Below are 25,989 nucleotides of genomic sequence, written 5' to 3'. Positions count from 1 at the left end.
AGAATTGCGGCTGGTGGCCGGGGACGGGGTCTTGTCCAGAAAGGTAGGTGTTCGGTATGCTACCAGAGTGCCGTGCGCATGACAGCCAGAGGGTGTGCGGGTGGAGCGTCTTGTGTTTGAGACGCGCAGGGCTTGAACAGCGGTGACGGCGGAACAGGCTTGTCCGACGGCTGCGGCTGCGTATATGTATAGCGACAATGGCTGTGTTGTTATTGCGCGGCCGATTGTCGCTGTCTTTGCGCCGTGGTGAATGCGACAACAACAAGTGCTGTGTGGTGGTCGCGAACGAGAGTGGGTACGGGCGTCAGGGAGCGGCAGGCGCGAACGAGCGAGCAGCGAGGGGCAATCGCAAATAGAGGGCAATACGAATCGAGTACAGAGTGCTACGTTGCGAGCAAGTGAGTGAATCGCAGCGCCGGCGTCTACGTTTGTCGATGAAGCACAAAACGGACACGAGTGGTGTCGAGGGAGCGTCGGCAGACCATACTCTCTGGCGTTGGAGCGCAGCGGCTGGCGCATCGTCGGGGCTTGCGCGCCATTGGCTGCCGCCACCCTCTCTAACGTTTGACCCCATGCTTCACCTATCTGCGCCTTGCCCAACAAAGAAGTACGCTAGCCTGTTCCTCTTACGATGCGCCGCAATCGCCGTGGGGTAAATTGCAATCCTCATCTAACAAAGACCCTATCACCGCATCGGCCACCGCACCTTCGCTTTACAGAAAACAGCCCCACTGTCATATTCCCGTCCAGAGAGCTTCCTCGCACCACCTGTGGCTGTGGCACGGGCGGTTGCAGCAAAAGCGTGTCATCGCATTTCTCGGCATGTGCCTCATGCCACACTCCTTGTCCGAGGTTTGCATGGCTTCCAAAAAGGAATTCGGCCTGACCGAATGGTTCCCACATAACGTCACGCACAAGAAGGACCGGTTACGTGGGAACATCGGGAACGTCGGATGCCTCAGCCTCGATGCCTCAGCCTCGATGCCTCAGCCATCTCGAAACGAAACGCGCATGATGCGCATCATTGGGTTACTTGACAGGAAGGAGCTTTCGTCATGTCTGCATTGACGTCGTCTTGCTGGGGCAGGAGATCGCCATAAAATGGAGCATGCCGCCTGCTGCATGGATCCAGCTCCACTCGGCAACCAAATGCTCCTTCGGTGTGCAGAGAGTTTGACAAGACACGTCGGATAAATTCATGCGAAGCTACAGCTGCTATACCAATCAGCAGGAGTAATGTCCCATAGTAAGGCCGGTTCATGTTTTTGCAGTGCATACTCTTTCTCCTCCTCGGGTATAAGCACTGCATAAGTCAATAACTTCAACGTCGCGTCTGCTTCATGAAGAGGTCCGAGCCACAGTGACCCAGTTCTCCATGTGTCATCTTCGATTCCCGGATATTCCCATTCAATTGCCTTCTGGTACGAGATAAAACATCCAGGACGCTTCGAGCTTACCACTGCCCTGACGCATCCATCAGTGTAGAGTAAAGGAGGAAGGGTAGCGTTCTTAACAAAGTAGGCTCCCGGTAACTCTAGTGCGTTCATCGTTATCGATATCCTTTGCACATAGACGTTTTGCAAATGTCCTAGCATATTTGCATATTCTTCATGATGGCTGGGGGGTCCATAAAGAAATATCGATAGGGTTCGAAGGTTGGGAAACCGCCGGTGGAAGACTTTGCTAACGCTCTCCGATGTCTCAACATCGCAAGGAGACGGTACCATTTCGCGCTCTGATTGGGTGCTTGCACACGAGAAGAATTTGCGGGTACCAATGGAGTACTGCAAAGAGCGAATGAGAGACATGTTGGACGAGGACCATCCGTTACACAGATCGACTAGTACGGTGCTGTCAAGGCAGACGAATGTGTTTTCCTGGTAGAAGACCTTGGTTGCCTCCAGAGATCTATGACATCAGCTTGCGGTCTTTTGCAACATGATCGTCGCTTTGGAAACTCACATCGTTTGGCATGTGTGAAGCAAGGCCATGAGGTCAGCTTTCGACTTGGACCTCGTTGGTGGTAACTTGGGTTTAGATCTACTTGCTACATCGTACACAATATGTGAAGTCACCTTGGTAACACTCAGTGTACCGTGTCTGTCTAGAAAACTGGATGTAATCTGGTCGTCCTTCCGATATAATATGATGAGCTTTTCAGCTACGACATACTCCCAGATCATCATCCGAATCTCCGCTGGCAGACTAAAAAGGTTACTCTTGGTTTGTGTAGTGTTGCATGTCTCTCGAGGTTTGTATTCCTCGATTTTTCGTTCCAGTGCCTCCTCTGGTTCCACGGTGACATATCGCATCCTCGGTCTTGGCTTGTGATATCGGCTGGGCAGAATAAACCAAGGGAAACAATGCTGAGATGAAACGTTGAAGAACAGGTGCGTGTAGACCAGACTATCGTCTGACTTTCTCTCGTACTAGTCGTTGGAGTTGTACTCTGATTGGTGGTTGATTGCAGTGCCTTTAGGTATGTTGCGGTGAACTACAGGATCCGATGTAGCGTCAAGGGTTGCTTTTAGAAGCCCTGAGAGCATCAGACTGTCATAGAGACGTTGAGAAAACTCTATGATGATCGAATATGACACCACGGGGCGTAAACATGCCAAGAGTAAGACGGCGGGGCAGAGGCATCATACAGTCAGCGATCTCCAAGATTCTCACTTTTTGTGATAGGCCGCTTACACTTGGACATGCTATACCACGCTTGAGCGATCTTGAGAAATGCCATGCGTCCTGCAGAGGTGACTTTTGCAGTTGGTCACCATCACTCAGAGATTCCACTCTCCTACGACAGGGAAGCCTGTATTTATTTCCGATTCCGTAAGCTTCACCAAAATCGATCCTGAGAGTTTGAGCAACAGGTATTTGCGTCTCCTTAAAGCTTCGAAATTTTGGCAATTCGAAGGATGAACAAGATATCAGAGCGTTATCCGGGATTTTCCAGCTCTTGAGTCGCTTTTCATCTTTATCCAGGATCCTTTGACGAATACATCGATTACTGGTAGACCTGTGACAAATCATGTGGTATTCAGCATCATCTACAAAGCCTGAGATTCATGATAGATGAATTCCCAGGTCCATTTCTTTGACGACGTTTGCCAGTTACCTACGAACTTGAAAACCACCGGCAAGCTCCCGGAGAGCTTGTCTAATGCATTTTGAAAGATGAGGAAAGGTCACAAGCGTGTCAGATCGTTCAGCCATTCCTAGAGCCCAGGAGAGAATGTCCATAATATCATGCGCTCAATTGGCCTCCGAGACGCGACGGCCAGTTCTGATGACGCACGACGCGCGTGTTGTTAGTGTGCGCAGGTGCTCAAAGTCATATCGGCTATGTGCCACCTAGCGTATACACATGGAAGAACGTTTGTCCACCTTGACACAATCGGCGGAGCTTCGCGTTCTAGGCTTGTGGCATATAGAGCATGGCCAACACCGGCGTAAAAGACTTGGTATACTGTGTTTGGAAGTCCATGAGACAGAATCGATTGCGGCACTAATGGCTTGGAGCGGTAAAGTTCGGCGGCGTTGCTTGGACCGAGTTTGACGCGTCGCATGGGCAAGTAACCGACGCTTAGTAATATGCTGTGATATTGCAACGCGTGTCAAGCTGCTGAGACATGCTGCACAAGGCTCAGTAAGGGTTGGAAGAGAACAGAGAGTTAGACGTCCGAAGTAGTAGCGAAACCTTTATCAGGCCATGTACTGTATGACGGATGCCTGCAGATCATGGGGAAGCATTGCTTATGCCACTCGGCTACCTCGGTCAGCACATGTATAAGCTTCCCAGCAGAGCTCTTACTGGCTCCACCGTACCTAGGTAGTTCAGTAAATCACCGCTCCGGTACGTGCGCCTCCAAACATGGCTTCCAGCATACTCGACTATGCAACATGTCGGTGAATGCGAAGGCGTGCTTCTTACAAATCCGGCTTCAACGAATCCATGGATTGCTAGGTGTCGAACCATCCCAAACGAGGAAGGCGGGGCGCCAAAGATGCTCCGCGGCAGGGGTTCAGTGGTAGCAGTGTTCACACATGCACGTCATGTCGGTACTTTCTCGAAGAGTGGGAGGAAAAGTATAAAGATGCCATTGACCACCCACTCTTCGCTGCACATATCCATTGACGCCTCGACCTTGTTCACCACTCTCCCAATACCCCACAAATCCGTTTTCATATACTTACGACCGCCATAATGGGTGCTGAGGCCGATAGCCAGAACCCGCATTCGCATCATGCGATTGCAAAGGACACTCCCGAGGACAAGAACAGCGAACAAGTCCCAGAGCAGGACGAGCTGAGAAACAAGGCTGCCGCTGGTGTATGTATTCATTCCCGCTTCTTGTTTTCTGTCAGCTAACCCATCTAGATCTCATACTTCACTCCCGCACAGGAGCCCGTCGCCGGAACCGCCCTTGGCATGCTCGATGGCAGCTCCAAGATCCCCAAGCTCTTCCAACCCCTCAAGCTTCGCGGCCTTACCATTCAGAACCGCCTTGCCCTCTCGCCTCTCTGCCAATACTCTGCCGAAGATGGTCACCAAACCAACTGGCACCTCACACATTTGGGCGGCATCATCCAGCGCGGTCCTGGCCTCACATTTGTTGAGGCTACTGCGGTACAAGCCGAGGGAAGGATTACCCCAGAGGACTGCGGTCTCTGGAAAGACTCGCAAATGGAGCCTCTTCGCAGGGTCGTTGAGTTCGCACACTCCCAAGGCCAGAAAATTGGTATCCAGCTCGCACACGCTGGACGAAAGGCCAGCACCGTCGCTCCCTGGTTGAGCAAGGGTGATATCGCTACAAAGGAGATGAACGGCTGGCCAGACAACGTCTATGCTCCCTCAGCTATCGCATTCAACGACCACCACTGCACACCTAAGGAGATGACGAAGCAGGACATCGAGGCCTTCAAGCAAGCATTTGTCGATGCTACCAAGCGCGCCCTCAAGATCGGTTTTGACACCATCGAGATCCACAACGCCCACGGCTACCTACTCCACTCCTTCCTGTCACCAGCATCCAACAAGCGTACTGACGAATACGGTGGATCCTTCGAGAACCGCACCCGTCTCACTCTCGAAGTCGTCGATCTCGCACGTAAGACCATCCCTGACAGCATGCCTCTCGTCCTCCGTATCAGCGCGACAGACTGGCTTGATGAAGCCGGTATCGAAGGCTGGACCGTCGACCAGACCGTCAAGCTCGCCGAGATCCTCGCCGAGAGGGGCGTAGACCTTCTCGACGTTTCTTCCGGAGGTCTCCACGAGAAGCAGCACATCCATGCTGGGCCGGGATACCAAGAGCCTTTCGCCAAGGCCGTCAAGGACAAGGTTGGAGACAAGATGGCCGTTGGTACTGTTGGTAGCATCACCGACGGCAAGCAGGCCAACGGATACCTCGAGAACGACAATCTTGATGTTGCCTTCATTGGCCGCATGTTCCAGAAGAACCCCGGTTTTGTCTGGCAATGCGCCGATGATCTTGGTGTTGAGGGTCGCTGGGCTAACCAGATCCGATGGGGCTTCGGAGGCCGTGGCAAGAAGTAAGTCTTGTCTAAGCATTTTCGTATTGGGGATGCAGTGTACGCTCGAAATGATGGAGCGCTTTTGGTTCTGATGAATGTGTACTTTTACAGTATAGAAGAAATCTAATAAATGGTTTACCAGGGATCAAATCGTAGACAAGAAGGCGTTCGCGAATGAAGGTGCTTTTGAGATGAACAAGAGCAAGTAGGATCGATCAGGTCTAGATTTGCAAAAACAACTGAACATTCTTACTATCGACGAGCTCCACAAAGAAGAAGCTAACTTGTCACGAATGTCGTTCCCATCACTGCGTCTCTCTCTTCCCAAATACACGTTTCCAAAGCTGATGAGCCTCTAGCGTCTGACTCGGATACCGTAACACACCTCTCTCGTTCGTCTCATTCAACCTTGCCAACTCTTCGACTGAAAACGTCACTTCCCTCCCCTGCACGAACACAGTCTCAGACTCTTTATAAGGATAGATATCCGCCTCCGTCCCTGGTATACGACGATCAGCTGTAGCGGTCAAGATACCAACAAGCGCCTTGATTCCTAGCAAACTCTGGATATTGTCGCCAAGGTGAGGGATAAAGTCATTCAGTAGTCCAGTAATGGAATGAGAAGTACGTTTTATAGCACTAAACACCCTACCGCCCGGTGCGTAAGCAAGAACGTCACCGTATATATCGCCGCTCCCTGTTCGAGTGGTTGGAGCTGATGCTGTTGAGGATGCCACAGCAGATTCCCCGAGTCTGCTACTGAGGCTCTCGATGTGTTGATCAGTGTTTGGCATCAACGGATTCGCAGAATCGTTGTCAGCCTCCTGTACTCCCTGAACCAGCCACCTCAATACCGCATCGCTAAGCACCTCATTCGGATAAATCGTCCGTGAAAGCAGGTCTGTAGCCCAGCCCAACGCATCTTCAATCCAATTTGCAGGGCTCTGGCGTGCAAAGCGGAAAGTCATACGACCGACATCATAATGGGTTCCTGGAAACCATTTCTGCTTCACCACAGCCTTTTCCTCACCGTCGCCACCCTCTTCACTGGGATAGACCAAACAAGGCTGGAAGATCCACAGTCGATCGTGCAAACAAGGCGCATGATAGACATGCTGCACGACGCTGCTGACAGTTTGATCGAAAAACTCAAAGGGACTCCAATCAAACCCAATTCCCGCGTTGAGTCTCGGAATACCCAGCGCACCAACGGTGTCGATGATACCCATGAATCGAATGGGCCGTTTTACTTGCCAGACTTTATCATCAAGCCCCTTCCACCGCTGGCATTCTTCGCTCTTGGGTGCGTCAATGGGGAGGTTACTCCGGTATGTTCTGAAGACTTCGTGACAGAGCCTTTGAACTTCGACGTCTGTGTATTCCGGAAGCCGTTTTATGATGCCACAGTTGTTGATCATGCCGGCTACACAGCGGACAGTAAAGGCGCCGCGGCTGAAGCCGAAGAGCCAGATTTCGTGATCCGGAGTGTAGTTTTCCACTATGAAGCGGTAAGCGGCTATGCATTCTTCGCCGATGGTGGAGGCAGTTGCGCCATCCCAGATGTACTGTAAAAAGGTCTTGTTCAGGCCGACGCCTTCTTGGTAACCGGCGATGATGTCCGAGGGAGAATTTCCAGGTGTTGTATTGTGAGGTATGATGGGATGAACCTTTGCGGCTGTTTTGTCGTCGGTGACATATTTGACTTCGCCGACCATATTTGCGAGTTGTCGGATGTTGCTTGGTGGTGCATCTTCGACTTCGGTTTCGCGGCCGACCCACGTTCCGTCGCAGAAGATGGCTAGGCGTTTCGTTGGCCTTGTCGTAGTTGTGGATGACATGGTGACGACGTGATCAAATTTGAAGAGTCTCAGGAACTTGAAGTCTCTCAGTATCGCAGAAGACCTGGCTATAAAACGCGTCGAAAATGTAGATGTATGCGATTTTATCTACAAAGTAGAGGTTCTCTTCAGCCGCGCACTTGCTTGTTCTCGGCGTTCGCAGCCTGAGAACAGTCGGTGAGGAGCTGAACCGCCAAATATTCAGCCGTGGTTGCCTTCTTTATCAAGTCTTGGATGTCTGCGCACCGGGGCTGAGCGCGTGCCAACCCTTGAAGCTTACGTTCGCGTCACAAGCACTACAAGCTGGAGCGCGCCAACGGGAGTTTCCGAAACAACGATACGAACTATGGAGGAACAGCTAATGGAATAAGGATTGTGGCTTTGGGTGTGGCTGATGAGAAACAAAGTATCAAGCAGGTAGATTTCTGGCAAGTGGAAAGGCCGCATGACGTCATGTTCCTGGATCAATCGTGCCCACGCCGAGACTGTAGATGTCGTGCGGCTGCTTGGTGCCGACGCTCGCCAAGTGTAGTTGCCTACAACAAACTGTCTGCGCCTTCGTCTCTATAATGTATGTGTTGTTTGGCGAATTTGCAAGCCTTCTGATGTATGTGGTATTTGAAGGCACCGGATGCTTCGAGCTTCATTGTCGACAATGCGTCCACTTTTAGAGTTGAATTCGAAATAGCTCAATTGTCGTTACGATGCTGTCCGACCTTGCCGGAGCCTGGTCGCGTGCTTCTTATCCTACGGCCTCGTGAATAGCGTCCCACATCCCCCTCTGCACACGCTGCCTGTCCTCCTCTCTCGCCCTTGTCCCGTCCTCTAGAGTTTCTTCACCTCCATCGCTAGGTTTGTCCTCACCGTCCACCCCGCCAAACCCAGCAAGGATTTCCTTGACCTTTTCTCCTATCCGCTTTACGCTCTCAATCTCCTCCCTCTTCTTGCGCACCTGTTCCTCCATCTTGGCAATGAGCGTCTGCCTTGCCTGATGCGGCCGGTACTCATTTATCAGCGCATGCATGTTGGCTACCAACGTCATGATGTCCTTGAGCTTCTGCTCCTTTTGCTCTGAGGTCGGATTTGCAGCCACGATACCCAAGAGAGAGATGTAGCTCAACAGTATGCTCCGCAAGAAGCGGAACAAGTAGTTCTGACGGTCGAGAGAGGCAGCGTTGCTCGTCGTACGTTGTTGCGCGGAAGGGTCGTCGGCAGAGGGTTCGGTGGAGGGAGAGGGGTACAATTGCTCGTACGTCCAGTCGTGAAAGACATCTTGAAACCTGAGTTGGTCGGCTATATAGTCCATGTTCTTCATCAAGTTGTTTGCGCCCTTGGCGCTTTCTACTGCGCCGAATACATGGAACTCGGCATCGTCTGCAGGTGGCTCGGGTGGTATCAGGTAGCGGAGCTCGGTCGGCAAGGCGAGAATTTGTTCTGCAGAGAGCTTCGTCGCAGCTTTCGAGGTCGGCGACTTTGTGTCGTCATTTTCCGGCGCGGCTTCCTTCTCAATGTCTTTGAGTCGGGCGAGGTTCTCGGTTGTGAAGTATTTGTAGAATGGCGGGGGATCGGGGAAGAAGTTGAGCTTGATGTCCTCGTCCTCAGGCGTTGCCGGGCGCTGAAGGTCGTCCATGACGGTAATGACAGACTGCGTGCCCAATAAGCCTTGGAGGGGTCGTGCCTGTGGAGTCCAAGTAGAAGAGCTACGCGTCGAATGCGTCGCGCTGCTGGACCCTTGCGCCAAAGCTTACCTACGTAGCGCGAAGCCCGAGCTTGGACCATTTCATCCGCATCACATCTGCAGTAAGCAAACATCACAACCGTCTTCTCTCCGTATGCATAGTACACTACACTTATACCAGTGCTCCGAAAACAATATGAGTGATCACGAATTACTTATCACCCCGAGTACGAAGCACGCTCCCTTTCCCTAGCTTTCGCCGAACATGCTCCGCCCCGCCCGGTAGATCTTAAGAGTGGTCCCATTACAAATCCACTACAAGGCCTTGCATCATAGCAGAATGTATATCAATCGACTCCTTAGGCCATCAAAGTTCCCGATACCCCTACTGTCAGGAACAAAACCACACACCAGACTTCCACTTATTTCCCCCTCACGAAACATGTCTACACAAAAAGCAGTCGTTTGCGCCTCCAAGGGCGTTTCTGAGCTGCGCAATGACGTCCCTCTGCCCAAGCTTCCTGCCGACAACTGGCTTCTTGTCAAGACCAAGGCTGTAGCCTTGAACCCAACTGACTGGAAGAGCATTGAGTGGTCGACAGCGCCAGGCGCTCTTGCTGGCTGTGACTATGCTGGTGTAGTCGAGGAGGTCGGCAAGGCTGTGACCAACTACAAGGTTGGAGACCGAATTGCTGGTTTTGTTCGTGGAGGTACGGACACCATTGTTCATTCTGGAAGGTGGTTACTGACGTATCTCAGGTGACCCTGCTGATCATTCCAACGGCGCTTTCGCCGAACACATCAAGGCCAAGACTGGAATCAACCTCAAGATTCCCGACAACATGTCCTTCGAGGATGCATCGACTTTGGGTGTAGGAATCACAACCGTAGCTCAAGGTTTGTACCAGGAGCTTGGTCTACCACTGCCGCCCGCCAAGGTGCAAGAACCAACCACAGTCCTTATCTATGGCGGCTCCACCGCGACAGGAACGCTCGCCATCCAGTACGCGAAGGCATCAGGCTGTGAGGTTATCGCGACATCCTCACCGCACAACTTCGACATGCTTCGCAAGCTCGGCGCCGACCAGGTCTTCAACTACAAGGATGCCGATGTTGGCGCCCGGATCCGAAAAGCTACTAACGACAAGCTGAAGCTGGCTTTCGATTGCATTGCCGAAGGAAACTCGTTTGACATCACCGCTGCTGCCATCAGCTCCAGTGGTGGTCACATGTCTGCTCTTCTGCCAGTCAAGAACTACCCGAGAAGTGACGTCAAGACCAAATTCACCTTTGCCTACACCGCGCTCGGTGAGAAGTTCAATGAGAACGTCGGTGCCAGCCAGGAAGATTACGAGTTTGGTGCCAAGTTCTGGAAGCAGGCCGAGGAGTGGCTCAACAGTGGCAAGATCAAGACCCACCCGGCTGAGGTCAGAAATGGACTGTCCGGTGTTCCACAGGGCTTGCAAGACTTGAAGGATAACAAGGTATCAGGCGTAAAGCTTGTGTACAAGGTTGAGTAGATTGTTCGCGCGACCATAGTGATAACCGCGGGCACGTATACAAGGGAAAAACTCAGTCAATTATGAGAATAATATCCGTGAGCTTGCAGCCTACACGAGCTCCCAGTGAAAAATAAATAAATAAGTAAAGATCAGTAGCATTGTAGGCTTTGCTGTCAGCATTTGGCTTATTGTTTGCTTTGATAATGTACATTTGAACAGAACGACGCTAGATGTACCGCGATGTAAACAGAGCGAATGAGAGTATGAGCGCCGGAACGTGGATATGATGAGAACGGTTGCATTAGATGAAGTGCTAACGATCAAACGATTGGTCGGATGTATAGAAAGGCAGGTGTCACCCCAGCGTACGATTGAACTTTTGATCCAAAAGCGTGTTTGCACTGTGAATCATATACACAGCAGCTAGAGTTTGAGAGAACACAGAGAACGACCTCAATCCCGCTGCAAATTAGGGAGTAGTGGATGTTGAAGGGACAGATGATGGGGCGGTGCGGACGGCGCTAATATGTTAGCGCCGTCAAGGTCCGCGACCATCTGAGAGGTCGGAAGCTGGAAGCTGGAAGCTTTGGAAGTCAAGCAGTGTCTCTCCTGTCATTGAACTGAACTAGCCATCTCGGTTCTACATAGTCGGGTTGACTCCTCACGCTATGTTTCTTGCACCAGCATCAACGAGGTTCAGACGAGCTGCGTACCCCCACAATCGGCTAGACTGACAGACGGGATGCAGTAGCGCTCAGCCAATCTCATCTCTACCTCTCCGCACATGCGCATCTTGCATATGTCGCCGTTGACGATCAACAGGCACGTTTTTCCACACTTACAATGCACTTCCTGCGATTGGCCATGGCTACTGTCAGTATCGTGCTGAATGCGCGATGCGGTAATGTTGGCGGCCTGCTTGGTGCAAAGAGGGTAGAGGCGTGCATGGAGGACGGCATGTCGAAGTATGTATACAAGTATTTAAGCTTTCCGGTCTTGAGACTTTGGAGGGTCGGAAGAGAACTACTGAAGCTTCTTCAGTCTTCACGATGCTTTCAATTCTTCTGGCAGCGGCGCCTCTAGCCTCGCTCGTGTGTGCATCCTTTGACGGCAACTTGAACTACCACTCACCTTCTCGCCGGCATGAGGGTCTCGGCATAGACGTGCCCAAGGTCGCAAAGAGGAGCCTTGTGAAACGGGCAACTCCTTGGGATCCTGCCCAGTTGAGCTTCACGCACGGCGTCGCTTCTGGAGATCCCTACCCGGACTCGGTCATTCTCTGGACACGCATCGCACCATCGCTTGAGAACGATAGGTCGAATGTAACCGTCACGGGTAATGTAGCGTTCTACAACCACGAGACGGAGAAGTACATCAAGGCCTCGCCAAACCCGATTTGCGTGGACTACCGCGTTGGTACGGATAGCAATTTCTCAAGCATCGCGGATCAAGGCCAGACATACACCACTTCCGACATCGACTTCACTGTCAAGGTTAGCTTTCTGCGATGATCATATTGAGTGACAAGCTGACCTTGAAAAAGATTGAAGCGAAGAATCTTTCTCCCTTCACGCAGTACTACTACCAGTTCAATGTTTGTGGCAGCTCGAACAAGAGTCCGCTGGGCAGTAAGTGTCCTTGCATGATCTGTATGCGAGAAGCATGCTAACTCCATTCGCCTACATTCAGGAACTAAGACTAGTCCTCATGAGGACGACGATGTTTCCAAGATCGGCCTTGCTATCTTCTCTTGCTCTAACTGGCAGAACGGATACTTCAATGCGTACGGGAACGCGGCCAGGAAGGACCAGGTAGATTATTTCGTAAGCACAATCGATGAAAGCGTTATCGACTCTTTTGATCGAGATATATAGGTTCATCTCGGTGACTACATTTATGAGTCCACCAAAGGCAAACTCGGTCAGGATCCGCGAGCTACAAACCCGTCAAGAGAGATTGTCACACTATATGGTTCGTGTGAAACCACTCTTTGGATGTGTTCGTTACTAATCCGTCTCGTAGACTACCGAACAAGAATCGGCCAGTACCGTACCGATGACGACTTGCTTCTTGCACACCAAAACTTTGCATGGATTCCAACTTGGGATGATCATGGTTCGTGGAAATTTTTGATAAGCTACAATCGACTAACGCATTGACAGAGGTCGCAAACAATGGATATCGCGATGGTTTCAGCAACATGAACAACACCGAGCAGAGCTTCCGAAAGTTCGGAGGCGTGAGTGTTGACTCAAGAAAGATGAATGCCGTCAGGGCATACTTCGAGTGGATGCCGTACGTACCTTATTGTTCCCGCTCTCGATCCCACTGATCATCTACACAGTATTCGTCAGGTTGACATGGACGACAACCTGCGCATCTGGCGTAATTTTAAGATGGGTAAACTTTTTGACCTGATCATGCTCGACACACGCAACTACGACCGATCCATCACGACACTCAACTGGAACGACGACTACATTGCGGATCTTAAAGATGATGCTGGCCGCTCACTGATGGGTAGCCTTCAAGAGAACTGGTTCTACAACCAGCTTTCCAAATCGCATGAGCGAGGGGCTACTTGGAGGATCGTCGGAAACCAAATCATCTTCTCGCGGATGAACAATAGCGCCGTGTACGACGAAGAGTTGAACGCTGATCAGTGGGACGGATACACTGCGAACCGCAACCGTACCCTTCACCATCTTTACAGCAACGAGATTCCGAATACCGCCTTCTTGGCTGGTGATTCTCATGCTAACTGGGTGTCTGATCTTGTTTGGCTTGACGAGACCCCGTACGACCAATCTACAGGTGCTGGCGCTATTGGCGTCGAGTTTGCCGGCACGGCCGTCTCCTCCAGTGGTTATGGTGCTGGAAGATCTATTGCAAACTCGAGCGATCGTTCTGCAGCCCTGGTACGCGACAACCGCGAGCTTCAGTGGACCGAGGGTTACTACAGAGGATACTACGAGCTATTTATCTCACCCGAGGAGCTCAACGCGCAGTACTATGGTAGGTTACTTTATCGTACGCTTACTCAATGAATCATCTTGGATACTGACCTAATACAGGCTCTCCATCTGTGGCATCCCGAAATCCTTTCGACATTAGCCTTGCAAACTTCACGGTCAAGGCCGGTGCCAACCACCTGTAAGATTACACGTACGAACTGCATGTGAGACGTTTACTGACATCGTATACCCACATCTAGGGAAAGGACCAACGGAACTGTCGTCGCTACTGGCGGTCATGTTGAGAGCGGCGCGCTTCAACGCGGAGCCACCACCCCAACAAATTTGACGCTCAACACCCTCACTGGGACGTGGAATGTCACTGGTTTCGAGCAGATGTTCGTTACATACGCGTAAGAGGCTTGACACAGGGTGGCTGGTGTATGTGAGGACGTACAGGATCAAATGATGGAAGAGCATTTTCGTATGAATGAATAACTCGTCCATGCTACAACGCGCTATATTTCTTCTGTTGCTATCATTACAATGAGCTTCCGTTCGTTGCGCAAAATACACCCGATCGCGTTAGACGGCAACGTGGGTTCGCCCCATCGAACAGGCGGCGCAAGTAAGACGGCCCGCTGGGCGAACAGCCTTGCCTACCTAACCCGCTTTAACCATGTGAAGACCTCCCTACGCGGGTTCAGCTTGCGCCATAACGCGAGCGCCTGCACGAACCTTCGATGAACGAAAAAGCTCCCAAGATCGTGTTGACAGACGGCGGTGGCGCATGCCCCGCTCAAAGCGAATCGTCATGACGCATACCTACTTCCACGCTACGAGATAAGAAGGACCGCACTCCCTGCTGAACTCATCATATCAACCAGAAAACCATCGCAAGCGACCACATCCAGTTCGAGCGACAAGATGGCATCCACCATGAAGGCCTGGCAGTATAACAGCACAAAAGGCGGAATCGAGAAGAATCTGCAGATCAACGACACTGCACCTCAACCTACGCTTCACGATGAACAGATCCTCGTTCAAGTTCTTGCCATGGCGATCAATCCCGTCGATCATAAGGTGACTGAAGGCCCAATGCCACTGCGACTCGTAGGCTCCGACATCACTCCGGGTGCGGACTTTTGTGGCAAAGTCGCCAAAGTTGGAAAGAAGGTCGACGAGTTCCAGATCGGCGAGTTTGTGTTTGGCGCAAAAGTTGGTGCGCTGACGGGAGGGAGTTTGGCGCAATATGTGGTTGTGGAGAGAAATATGTTGGCGACATTACCAGAGGGCGTAAAGGTCGAGGACGCAGCTGGTGTGGGAATCGTAGGATTGACCGAGTAAGACCAGGCGAGTTGTCGATGAAGCCGGAGGATTTACTAACATCATTTTTAGATACCAAGCTATCGCGCCAAACGTTAAGAGCGGCGACAAAGTCTTCATTAATGGCGGCTCTGGCGGCACAGGTGTATATGGCATCCAGATCGCAAAAGCGCTTGGTTGCCACGTTACCACAACGTGCTCAACACCCAACGTCGACCTCTGCAAAAGCCTGGGCGCAGACGAAGTCATCGATTACAAAACCTCTGATGTCATTGATACTCTTTCTTCCAAGGGTCAGGTTTTTAGCCTTGTAGTCGATAACATCGGCACGCCATCTAACCTCTACAAAGCTGCATCTTCCTATCTTATGCCAGCCGGAAAGTTCATCCAGATCGGATCAACATTGAGCATGGATAGCATAAAGACAGTGGGTTCGAATATGCTGTTACCAGGCTTTCTGGGCGGTGGGAAGAATAGCTATCAGATGCTGATGGCGAAGCCGTCGGCGGATGCGCTAAGGCAACTTGGCGAGTGGATGAAGGAGGGTAAGTTGAAGGGCATTGTTGATGCAGTGTTTGATTGGGAAGACGCGCCGAAAGCCTTTGAGAAATTGAAGACAGGGAGGGCGAGGGGTAAGATTGTCGTCAAGGTGCCGCAAGACAAAGCTAAAGAAAAGGCTGAGGTTGGAGATGCCTGAAGAGTCACAGATGAGTTTTGACCAGCATATACCTTATCCATCCAGTTATTTTTGCTTTCGAAGGTCTTCAAAAATGCTTACAGTCGCTGTGTCCTCCTGACATATACCGCTCTTTGATCACGTAAAGGTTTGCTGGACAGCTCTATTCTCTGCGATCCCGTGCCATTCACGGAGAAAGTCATGATTGATAAGGTTGGGGTTTGCCTAGATCTCAGTACACGTGCGCGTGCTTAGCTTGCAGCCTTCTCGTGTTGCCTTTAGGGCGTAAGTGCAGTACATAATGCGATCAACCACATATTTCACGTCAAAGGTTCAGAGTCTTTTCCCCAACTCAACGCAATACACCAATACCTAGAGAACGCAATGACTGATAAAATGGCTCCCAAGAATCAACTCATAGCCAAAATTGAAACAATGGCACTGTAAGAAGACGTTCAGAGTATGCACAAGCTGTGTTCCAGTGTCTGACAATCCAGTAGGTTCAAGAAAAAGATCCAGGATAATTGTGAGATGTAAGTCAAAACTATAGTCTTCTTGATCAGAAGCTCATTCAGTCATCGAAGGGAAAGCACTGTCGATATCGAGATTAAAGAACTTGAATCCAGACGAAGCACACTTCAGCGCAAGAAGCGGAACTTATACACGTAGGTCTAGGCCTTCCCAATACAGGCAATTGTTCACTAATACGACATCTCCCTTCAGCGCCTTCGAAAAGGCATACAATGACTACTTGCGCATGTGGAACAGTAAGTTCGCTGCGAAGATCTTCGAAATTCTGGCTCGCGAGCTGCGAGACATGGTCTACTGTCATCTCATCGGCGGTGCTCCAACGGCCCACATTCTACCACGTCACGTAAAGCTTGCCGGCGAATAGTCGTGGAGAGTGTTTCTTTCATGTGGAACTCGGTGGCCGTCGTGGCCAGGCCCGCGGCCTTGACAATGAGCTTCAACACTACTTCATCGGAGATTACATGGGAAATGAGTTTGCTATGGAGATCGCACAAGTCTTCAACCGATATGCCTGTTACAACGTTCGTCATATTGATGATGTTGTTCCTCTACTGCGCAACGGCCCTTTCTTGGTTCATCCATCCTGTCGACCTCTCGATCACCTCCGAACGCTCTCGGTGTGTGTCTCCATGGAACCTTACTTTAGCTCCAACAACTATCATCAAGTAGTTATCCTGCAGAGAAAGGCTGAGAGCAAAGCAACAATGGACGACTATGAGAAACAAGTCAGTTGGCTTAGCGATCTTGCGACCACGGAGCATGAATCACGACTCGCGATTACCCTCTCCGTCGAGGTACGAACTTCATTTGCCATGGAGAGATACAAAGCTGTTCTGCTCCCACATATCCAAGAACTTGTGAAAAAGAAATGCAAGGTTTTCGTGTCCTGGTGGAACATGGACAGATCTTCATGGCGGTATGAAGAGATCACTTATGATCGTACCAAGGTACTCTCGAGAAATCAATAGATAGTAACATCGCCAAAGCTTTCGTAAGGAATGTCTCTAGTGCGCAAGCAGATGAAAAGAAGGTTGGAATTGAGGAAGGCAGCGACAATGGAGATGAAGACGAGAGGGTCAAGGTGTATTCGTTTTCGGCAATGTTGTCGGATGAGGAGGCTTGGGTGATGCAGAATGCAAGAAGATGATACATAACGACCACACTCTGCTCTTCTTTTACTTAGCAGGCCGTCGGACATGTGCTAATAGCTATTTTGCGACGGTGTTTGGGGAGGACGTGGGGATGAAACGCGTAGTGCAGGAGCCCCCGATGACGTCTTGGCGTCGTCTGCGCACCTCAACTTTGTCGCGTCTTTCCCCAAACTCCTCAATCTTTTGAATCTCATCCAATGCTATCGCAATGTCGTCCATATCGCGACGTATGGTTCTCGTCGCGTCGTCTGTATCACTCCTCCTCTTCATCGCAATCTCGCTAGCGACCGCCATCGAAGTACGCGGACCAACACCACAAATTATACAGATCAATTTCGCGCAAGCTGCAAGAGTTGGGGACGGGGATGACGTTGTGGCGGCAAAAGCGCTGTTGAACGGCACAGACTTCGATCGTGGTGATGTGTACAATGGCAGTACCATCATATCCGGAGCGACGCTAGTACCCACAACAATGACCGAAACTCAGGAAGGATTGATTGGCTTCACCCCGGAACCGCAGACAAGTGCCAGTTGGAGCGCTGAAGGCGTCTTGGGACCCATAGCTACGCCTACGCCATCCGCCGCGCCGGCGCCTCGACCACCGGCCACTCCTCAAATACCAATCCTTGCCCTCACATACGCGGGTGCAGGCGGCCCTAAGCACTGTCGCGGCGAACTCCTACAGAAAACGTATTTTCCGCCACCCCTCGAGAAATGGAAGAACGGTACTTGCATCACTCTTCCAAGCGAAGCGCGATGCGGCGTGTTCTATTCGAATAAGGGTGACAATTGTGAAGCGCAACTGTTCAACATGCCAGATTGTTACAACACAACGCGATCATACGTGAACACAGTCGTTTTCATGCCCGAGGAGAGAGCCGTTGGCGCGCTTTGGAGCAGCATGTGGGTGCGATGCGGTGTTGACGTACCGGAAGCCAAGATGCTTGATCCAAGTATTCTCGGAGGAGCGCTAAAGAAGAAACCTGGCGGTGGCTGAAAAAGTCATTGTCAATTTTGAAGCGAGATTCAGATCTTACGACTCCACTTCATGTTTGACTCACGCCAATAACTATCTGTCGCTGTTATACCCAACAACCTGATCGATCCCTGTGCCTTCATCCTCGTCGGCCCCCTCGTCGGAATCGCTACAACCCTCAATTTCCCGAGCCACATTAGGTCTCTGAAGATATTCCTTCTTGGATCCGCCCAGCGATATACGTACACGCACAGCGTCCGATAGTTCGCAAAGATAAGGGAACATATCCCAGCCTGTCTCGCACCATCCTTGGCTCCTCCGCCTGGAAGATGCGCTGACATATCGATTCCATGTTACGTCTTGGATCTCCAAGATATTGATCCGGAAGGTGTGCCAAAAGCCGATCGGACGGGGCGGATTGGGGTCATGGTGACCATGCTCCAGTCTTATGGCCGTCTCACGTAAGACTAGGTGGGATGGTGGGCGATGCCGAGTAGTGAATGGGGAAACGAGGGAATAAAGTTGACTCAAAGAGATACTCCCACGACCGGTGAACGTGAGTTGTTGAGGTTGTGTACTCGCCAGTATATCTAATCCCACCATTTCTTCATTGTCAATCTTGGACCGTGTCAAGATAATTGTCAAGGTTTCGAGGTCGGGAAGTGATATGTGACCGTTCGCATTGGCGCCGAATGTCTGGAGACATTCCAAATCGACTGTAAGGTGCTGGAGATCATAGTGGGGGTTTTCAAAGAGAGGCAGAATAGTTACACGGTTACATTTTGTACCAGACATTGCTTCTTCCAACTCAACGTCGTGGCCATAGTTGCATCTTAAAGTGAAAGAAGTAATGGCAGCTGCGTGAACAGTCATCCTTAATGCGTTCTGAATGCGCTACGTCTGCTCATCAGTGTCCTTCCAGACTATCTATTGTAATAGTTGAACATACTGTCAAGATGGCCATTGACGTATGGAAGTTATTCTCCACATCGTCAAGTACCATGCCACTTTCCTCGATGTCTTTTTTCTCGAATATGTACGTGTTCATTGGAACACATCTGATACTGGCCACGTGAGGTAAAATATTCAGTATCGTCCTGAGAGTATCCGTCAAGTGTCCTTCTATCCAGGCCGCCTGTTTCTCTTCCTCTTTCAGATTGAGCATACGAGCTCCGCCAACAGTGAGTTGTCTGATATTCTTTGACACATCAGGAACTTGTAAAAGCCGAAGCAAAGGGCGGAAACCTTCTTCTGTGCAATGATATGGCATGTCTTGGACGATCTCTATGAAGATATCCATGAAGGCGTTATAGAGAAATCGACATGATGAACGAGTGTTGTAAATTGCCTGCCGCCCTTCCGGCGTCGATTGTGGTATGGCTAGTCGCTCATAAGTCGGATGATCGATGAGCTTCGTTCCGATCAGCTCAATCAGCCCCACCGGAAGGTCAGTTAGGGTTCGGCGTTTGGCCCGTAGCACCTTGGTACGAAGAAACTTCTTCAACGCGTGGAGAGAATTTTTTGTCATTGTAGTGACGCTAGTTCAGTACCAATCAGGGTGTAGACACTGACTCTATTTGATGATAGCTTACCGACACTTTGTTAGCGTCGCTTTGACAACCAGGCACCTGAGATGACGCGATCTTGACTCTCTTTTGACCTTTGCGGCTTTGAGGTAGATACGGGATGTTATTGAAGCAATAACAAGAGTGGTGGGGTGATAAGGCCACCTGGTCCATCTAGGGAGGCCTAGGGCTATGTACGTTTAGCGATTGCGCTAGCATGCAACCGAGCTCACCCTTCCTTTGCATGAGTATAGCAGACGAACGAGGTTTCTACTGAAGAAAGGACTCTGGTTCTCTAATAAAGTCTCAGCCATTAATATTTCAAAAGTTGATAGTGGCCGGTTGATTGAATGAGTTTCCAAAGTCGTCGAAATTACAGACTGAGGCATATATAGATATATCATGCTAGAGACGTATGTCGCAACCTAGATGGGTGCTGTCGCCGCCAGCTGTAGAGCAGACTTAAAATCTGAGCCTAATACAAATATGGGAAGTCATGGCTTACATTGAAAGCATCGCAAAACCAATACCATGATAAGCGGCAGGAGATGGAACTGAGAGATGTAAGTCAAGTTCACTTTCACTTTCACCTTAACTGCTACAATCGTAAAGCTCTGCTTAGGCTCCGATCTAGGTGGCCGAGGTCTGGTCTCACAACTATTTTGTCATTTTTCTGCTTGTGTCCATCTCCGTCGAGTAGCTGAGAATCATGTCCGTATCCACGCCAGGAAAGCTGGAATCACTGCGTAACGTCCTTGCCAAAAGCTCAGACCGGGATGTCCTTCACAAATACCTCCGAAGGTCCAATACTGGCCTCCTTCGAGACGCCGTTCTGGTCACCCTCCACCGAAAATGGTCAGCAACCCCACCGCACCGCCTCACTGAGCTTGGAATCACCACCTACGATAGAGCCACCAACCAAGGGCAACCCATAGCTGGTCCACATGCTGAAGACCTACTCCGCCAAGTATGGTCTCTCCACCTCGTCATCCGCTCCACTGCGCACCTCGACTCTACACCCGCTGGTCTAGACCCTTTCCACTTCGGTACGACAGTTTATGTCTCCCACGAAGAGGCTCTCAATTTCCTCCAACAGATCTGGCATCAACCCATGGATGAAAAGAAAGCAGCATCCGGCTTCCGACCAATCGTGTACATGTCCTTCGGCGCCAATGACAGCATAAGCAAGATGCGAAAGACAGCCTTTGACTTCGATCCTTCTAGTATAGTTACTACGATAGCAACTCTAGACGCGCAAGTTATTCCTCAGCAAGCAAAGATAACGCGCCACGCAGATGCATCGTTCACGTACCTCCTCCAGCAGTTCAAGATCCCTGTCCATCACCCTCAGAATAGTGGCAATGCTGCCATGTACGCTACCATTATCGCCACCCTTTCGGCCATTCGTTTCGAAATATACTCGTGCCCGGTAAACAAGGTCGCGAAGCCAGGACAGACAGGGCAGTCGAGTCGCAAGTCGGCAGAGTCTGTGGTGCAGGGTTTGATGAATTGGCCGACGCCGGCGCCGCCGATTGGGGTCAGAGTATATTGTTGGAGATGTGGAATTGAGTCGCATGACTTTGCCGATTGTCTGGATATGGATCTGAGATGTAGTAAGTGTGAAGGTGCGACGCAGCCATGGAGGAGGGATAATGCTGGAACACATGTTGAGGGATCCTGCACGTTTCGGTGAAGTTATATGGAGGAGATAGGATGAGAGACGAGAGCACAGTTCCGACAAGAGCACACTTATAGCTCTGTTCAGCTTCTCTGTTAGTCATTGAGTCGCACAACGTGGATAGTACTGGACTTCAGAGCGGATAGTGGCCTGCCTTGGCTGCCGATGTCGTGATTGCATTCACAATTACCTTGGCGCTATGAAGTCAGTGTCTTTGACCAACATTCATATTGTATGTCCACCCGATTCGTCTCTTCTGCTGATTTTCTAGTGGATTTGCCGCCTAAACACATCATATTCCAGCGCGGGTAAGACGCTCATGCAAGTGAATGCGTAGAATAGTTCGTGCGGCCACACCGAGGTAACTTGAACATGTTAGCGGTACAGCAGATCGCGGCGTGCCAGCATGCTAGGCTATGATCTACGTCTTCATCCCTTTGCTCCTTTGATCAAGGTCAGTTGAATAAACGCGTCTGCTCGACCTTTCATTACGCGCCACATCGTGCTTGAGTGGACGCGTTCTGCAGTTGCAGGGTTGAGGTGATCGAGAGGCTCATCAGCGCGAGGCTTCCCCGAGATTGTCGCCCAGGACAACACGGCAAGCCTTGTACCTGCCTGTGCTTGCTAGTCGTTTCTTCGAATGCCAGTTATCGATGCGAGGGTATGGAGCGGATGTTGTATGTATGAGAAACTTGTGCTAATGGGGAGGAGAAGATCAGAGAGGAACCGGCGGGCGGGTTCGCCCGCGGACAGCGCCGCAGCCAAGACGGCGCCGTTGGGAGAGTGGTCGGGATCAGAATCTCCTCTTTCTCGACCGGCTCTATCCATACCATACCTTACTATTCGACGGGCATAACATGTGTCAGTTTCTGCAGTGCCTCAATGTTAGTTGAATCGTGGGGCGTTAAGAGACAGGCAAACTCGCGTTCCTTGCGTTCCACGCGCTTGTTGCGACATCGATCGGGTTCAACATGTTTAACCAGGAATGCAATCCATGGAAAGAAATCTGTGCCACTTGCACATTTCGGCAGCTCGGTCTGCATCCTGCAGCCCTTGTTACCCATGCAGGTAACAATCTAGTAACGCGTGATTGGACAGCTCATATAATCTTACTTACACTCGCTATGAACGGTTTAGTAGACGCAGGAAGGCACGCCCGGCAGACTAACATCTGCATTCAAACCGCAACAGCGACAGTCAGTTAACTCGCCATGGCGTTTCTAGGCCTGCAAGTGCTGACTCTACTGCTCGCGTGAAAGCTCCGCGGGGTTGATCGCTTCTACAAAAGGATTATCTTCTGCATTTGAGGCCTGCCTCTTCGCGTTTGGACCGCACGATTTCCACTCCAAATCCTGCGCGCTGATGGTTGCCGACTTCCGTTACCATGAGATTTGCCCAAAAGTTATCCCTCAGCGCTCTTGCCGTAGCTGCGAGAGCATCAACTCGGGATGTCTTCGAGCCGGCCGACTTCAATGTGATGGAGGCCCTTATGAACAACGGGGTCAATGTATCCGCCATACCTGAGCTAGTTGGGCTTGTGGTGAGATCTTCATCCAAAGGCTGTTCTATAGCTGTAAGGTCGCACTACTTGTTTTATACACGGCTGGCTGAATATCAGAAAGTGCGACTCTCTCAAGCTCGTCTTTGGAGCTAACAAGACATTTGACACCGCGCCGACAACGTACTGGTCGGTACAGCAACTCGAGGTGGAGCCCTATTGCACGTTCACGCCAACCGCGGCTCTCGAAGTCTCGAGCCTAGTCCTAATCGCACGTCTTACACAATGCCCTTTTGCCATCAAGAGCGGAGGTCATGCAGCCTTTCCTGGTGCTTCTAGCATCGAGGGTGGCATCACTGTCGATATGGCCAATATGAACCAGAAAAAGCTCTCTGCGGATAAGAAATCTGTTGCTGTCGGCCCTGGCAACCGGTGGAAGGAGGTTTACGATTACCTGACACCGTACAATCTTGCCATTGTTGGCGGACGAGTAAGTTGAATATTGACTTACGTATGTTTCGTGTTCACGACTGATGCTGGATAGGCGGCATATGTCGGAGTAGGCGGTCTGACACTTGGCGGAGGTATCAGTCACCATACCAACGAGTATGGCCTGGCGTGTGATAACATTGCCTCCTTCGAACTCGTTACCGCATCAGGTATCATCCTCGAAGTGAGCCAAGAGACCTTTCCAGGCCTTTACTGGGCTCTTCGCGGCGGAGGCAACAACTTCGGCATCATTACGACATTCAACTACGAGACCCTGCCTCAAGGCCTTATGTTTGCGAGCAAACGCCAGTACAATGCGACTTACGCACCCGCCCTATTCGACGCATTTGGAAGTGCAGTGGAGGCCGCTGAGACCGATACCAAACTTGCGCACTTCGTTGCCGTCGCATACTCTCGTGGTGTTAAGATCGCATCCACTGAGTATGAGTACTTTGACCCGATCGACCCAGCGAACCCACCCGCTATACTGAAGGAGTACTTCTCGCTTCCTCCGCTCACGGATAACACACGCAACTGCAGCCTAGCTGATACAACACCCGGGCTGAGCCAAAGCATGCCAGACAGCTTCCGGACGACTATGTGGTCTCAGTCTTTCAAGCTGAACACAGATTTGATGAAGCGCATGACTGACCATCTCTTTGAGATTGCGCCGAATATTCCCGTTGGTGCGCCCAGTGTCTCGTTCCAAGCGTTCAGCAAGCCCGCCCTCAAGGCCATGCAGAAGAAGGGCGGCAATGCTCTTGGCCTCCATCCCGAGAATGGTCCTCTATTTCATGCTCTCTTTTACCTCTCGTGGACTGACGAGAAGGACGACAAGGTCGTCTTGAAGGCGGCGCAAGATTTCCTAAGTGCATCGGTTGCTATGGCAAAGGAGCTGGGTGCATACAATGACTATATGTACATGCCGTATAGTAGCCCTTACCAGCCAGTCATCTCAGGATATGGCTTGGAAAATGTAGCCAAGCTGAACAAGGTGTCGAGAAAATACGACCCTACGGGTGTATTCCAAAAGCTGCAGCCGGGATACTTCAAACTCGATGGAACAGCGCCTTATGGCCAGGTCGTGTAAAAGCTTGGTAGTATATCTTTAATGCATACCAAGTAACCAGATCTTCATGTGTTCAAAGCTCGCGAAATCGTGGGCGCAGGTTTCTCATCCTGATGTGTACAACGTAAATTGATGCCACCTTGTCATACGCAAACTTGTCAAGGTTCCTCAGGCGCGCCCGCAATCTCAGGCTTCAAAATGGTTCAACCTTCCTGTTCAGCCCACCCCACCTTGCTTATCCCAACATATCCGATCACAGTGAACCGCTAACACTGCGCTTGGATGATATCGCTTTGCGACAACGAGTGCGATGATGATGATGCGCGTACCAGAGCCTCTCGAGCGCTTGAGGGCGATGGTCTGCGAGTTCTGCTGGGTGAATCTCTTCGATACCGACAAGTTTGAAAGACTGGGCCGCCGTGAGATTGAACATATGGACTTCGATGTTGGTACCCTCTCATGAGACTATTCTCTTGCTCCTGTGGTATGTCAAGTGTGATGTCCAGACGTACGCTAACGGGAGGAATAAATCAGATTACAAAGGAAGTTTTACAAGCGGGAGCTGATGGCGGATGCCAATGGTGCTCATATATGCATTACGAATTTGTGCGTTGGAGTCCACCACCTATCAAGAAACATAAAATCACGTTAGGTGCAAATGTGAATTATTGTTTCACTTCATCCGGCAGCAACCTTTACAGCATTAGACACAGGCTGGATTTCGATGATGATGGTATTCAACTTCAGCTTCGCTTGTTTACTGAAGACGACAACTTCGCAGCGCATTTGGTTACTGCCCGAGAAGTGGAGACGGATTTGACTCCCTCAAACACGTCTACACAGATCTCTAGATGGATCAAGGAATGCGCTCTTCATAGGTGTTGCCCGGAGCAACTTGATTCAGCTCTCCCAACACGTGTCATTGAAGTGGCAACATCGAAGATACTTTGTACAAACGGAGCTTCTGGAAAATTTGCAGCCCTCTCGTATTGCTGGGGAACTGGTTCACAAATTCAACTTCGTTCACATACCATCGACGCATTCACTCAACACTTGGAACTCAATGATCTTCCTCAAACCATCAAAGACGCTATTACAGTTACACGTTCACTTTCAATACCATATCTTTGGGTGAGTGGAGCACACCGTTCTAAGCAACATCCATACGCTCTTGATCCAAAGATAATCTAATCTGTGTATTCAGGTGGACGCACTATGTATTATCCAAGATGACCAGGAAGACAAACTCCGGGAGATTGGGTCCATGGCAAAAGTTTACAGCATGGCCTATGTTACAATTCTTGCTTCAAGCGCAGCCGATGCAGCCGATGGATTTCTTCAACGACGCCCACCTGACGAAACGCCAAGCATCCAAATACCATTTCGAATATCGCCGAATCGGTTTGGAAGTGCTACTGCTAGAATCAGTGGTTACCCTGTGGCCTCCGAGAGACGAGACAACCCACTGGGTCGGCGAGCATGGGCTCTACAAGAACAAATGATGGCTAATCGACTGCTCG

The 25,989-nt window shown here is 50.7% G+C and overlaps 8 protein-coding genes across 8 annotated transcripts; 4 read left to right on the top strand and 4 right to left on the bottom strand.

Annotated features, from left to right (window-relative positions):
- Nucleotides 1-1,196: 1,196 nt before the first annotated feature.
- On the bottom strand, nt 1,197-2,312 carry GT037_006489 (uncharacterized protein; the record flags this gene model as incomplete). The annotated part of the gene is made up of 2 exons (XM_038931536.1): nt 1,197-1,908; nt 1,963-2,312. The coding sequence occupies 2 exons, from the start codon at nt 2,310-2,312 to the stop codon at nt 1,197-1,199; spliced, it is 1,062 nt and encodes a 353-aa protein (XP_038786033.1).
- A 1,895-nt stretch (nt 2,313-4,207) lies between these two features.
- Nucleotides 4,208-5,747, top strand: GT037_006488 (nadh:flavin oxidoreductase nadh oxidase; the record flags this gene model as incomplete). The annotated part of the gene is made up of 3 exons (XM_038931535.1): nt 4,208-4,333; nt 4,382-5,556; nt 5,681-5,747. 3 exons carry the CDS (start codon nt 4,208-4,210, stop codon nt 5,745-5,747), a joined length of 1,368 nt encoding a protein of 455 aa, XP_038786032.1.
- Nucleotides 5,748-5,843: 96 nt separating this feature from the next.
- Nucleotides 5,844-7,376, bottom strand: GT037_006487 (uncharacterized protein; the record flags this gene model as incomplete). The annotated part of the gene is made up of 1 exon (XM_038931534.1): nt 5,844-7,376. The coding sequence occupies one exon, from the start codon at nt 7,374-7,376 to the stop codon at nt 5,844-5,846; it is 1,533 nt and encodes a 510-aa protein (XP_038786031.1).
- A 742-nt stretch (nt 7,377-8,118) lies between these two features.
- Nucleotides 8,119-9,006, bottom strand: GT037_006486 (mediator of rna polymerase ii transcription subunit 7; the record flags this gene model as incomplete). The annotated part of the gene is made up of 1 exon (XM_038931533.1): nt 8,119-9,006. One exon carries the CDS (start codon nt 9,004-9,006, stop codon nt 8,119-8,121), a length of 888 nt encoding a protein of 295 aa, XP_038786030.1.
- A 490-nt stretch (nt 9,007-9,496) lies between these two features.
- Nucleotides 9,497-18,191, top strand: GT037_006485 (uncharacterized protein; the record flags this gene model as incomplete). The annotated part of the gene is made up of 20 exons (XM_038931532.1): nt 9,497-9,764; nt 9,814-10,538; nt 11,543-12,049; nt 12,100-12,184; nt 12,246-12,379; nt 12,431-12,527; nt 12,579-12,671; nt 12,719-12,851; nt 12,901-13,586; nt 13,631-13,709; nt 13,771-13,923; nt 14,362-14,853; nt 14,909-15,468; nt 15,808-15,955; nt 16,013-16,045; nt 16,097-16,177; nt 16,236-16,386; nt 16,457-16,959; nt 17,016-17,166; nt 17,523-18,191. The coding sequence occupies 20 exons, from the start codon at nt 9,497-9,499 to the stop codon at nt 18,189-18,191; spliced, it is 5,748 nt and encodes a 1,915-aa protein (XP_038786029.1).
- A 72-nt stretch (nt 18,192-18,263) lies between these two features.
- GT037_006484 (uncharacterized protein) lies at nt 18,264-19,698 on the bottom strand (the record flags this gene model as incomplete). The annotated part of the gene is made up of 2 exons (XM_038931531.1): nt 18,264-19,064; nt 19,120-19,698. The coding sequence occupies 2 exons, from the start codon at nt 19,696-19,698 to the stop codon at nt 18,264-18,266; spliced, it is 1,380 nt and encodes a 459-aa protein (XP_038786028.1).
- Nucleotides 19,699-20,444: 746 nt separating this feature from the next.
- Nucleotides 20,445-24,490, top strand: GT037_006483 (fad-binding domain-containing protein; the record flags this gene model as incomplete). Its single annotated transcript, XM_038931530.1, has 5 exons — nt 20,445-21,348; nt 22,061-22,074; nt 22,125-22,274; nt 23,036-23,401; nt 23,456-24,490. 5 exons carry the CDS (start codon nt 20,445-20,447, stop codon nt 24,488-24,490), a joined length of 2,469 nt encoding a protein of 822 aa, XP_038786027.1.
- Nucleotides 24,491-24,511: 21 nt separating this feature from the next.
- On the top strand, nt 24,512-25,971 carry GT037_006482 (uncharacterized protein; the record flags this gene model as incomplete). Its single annotated transcript, XM_038931529.1, has 2 exons — nt 24,512-24,522; nt 25,674-25,971. The coding sequence occupies 2 exons, from the start codon at nt 24,512-24,514 to the stop codon at nt 25,969-25,971; spliced, it is 309 nt and encodes a 102-aa protein (XP_038786026.1).
- Nucleotides 25,972-25,989: the final 18 nt, after the last annotated feature.

The sequence above is a fragment of the Alternaria burnsii genome (assembly GCF_013036055.1).
Source record: "Alternaria burnsii strain CBS107.38 chromosome Unknown 752, whole genome shotgun sequence".
NCBI classification, from domain to species: Eukaryota; Fungi; Ascomycota; class Dothideomycetes; order Pleosporales; family Pleosporaceae; genus Alternaria; species Alternaria burnsii.
The sequence above is the reverse complement of the archived record's forward strand: the minus strand, read 5'-3'. Positions and strand labels throughout refer to the sequence as shown.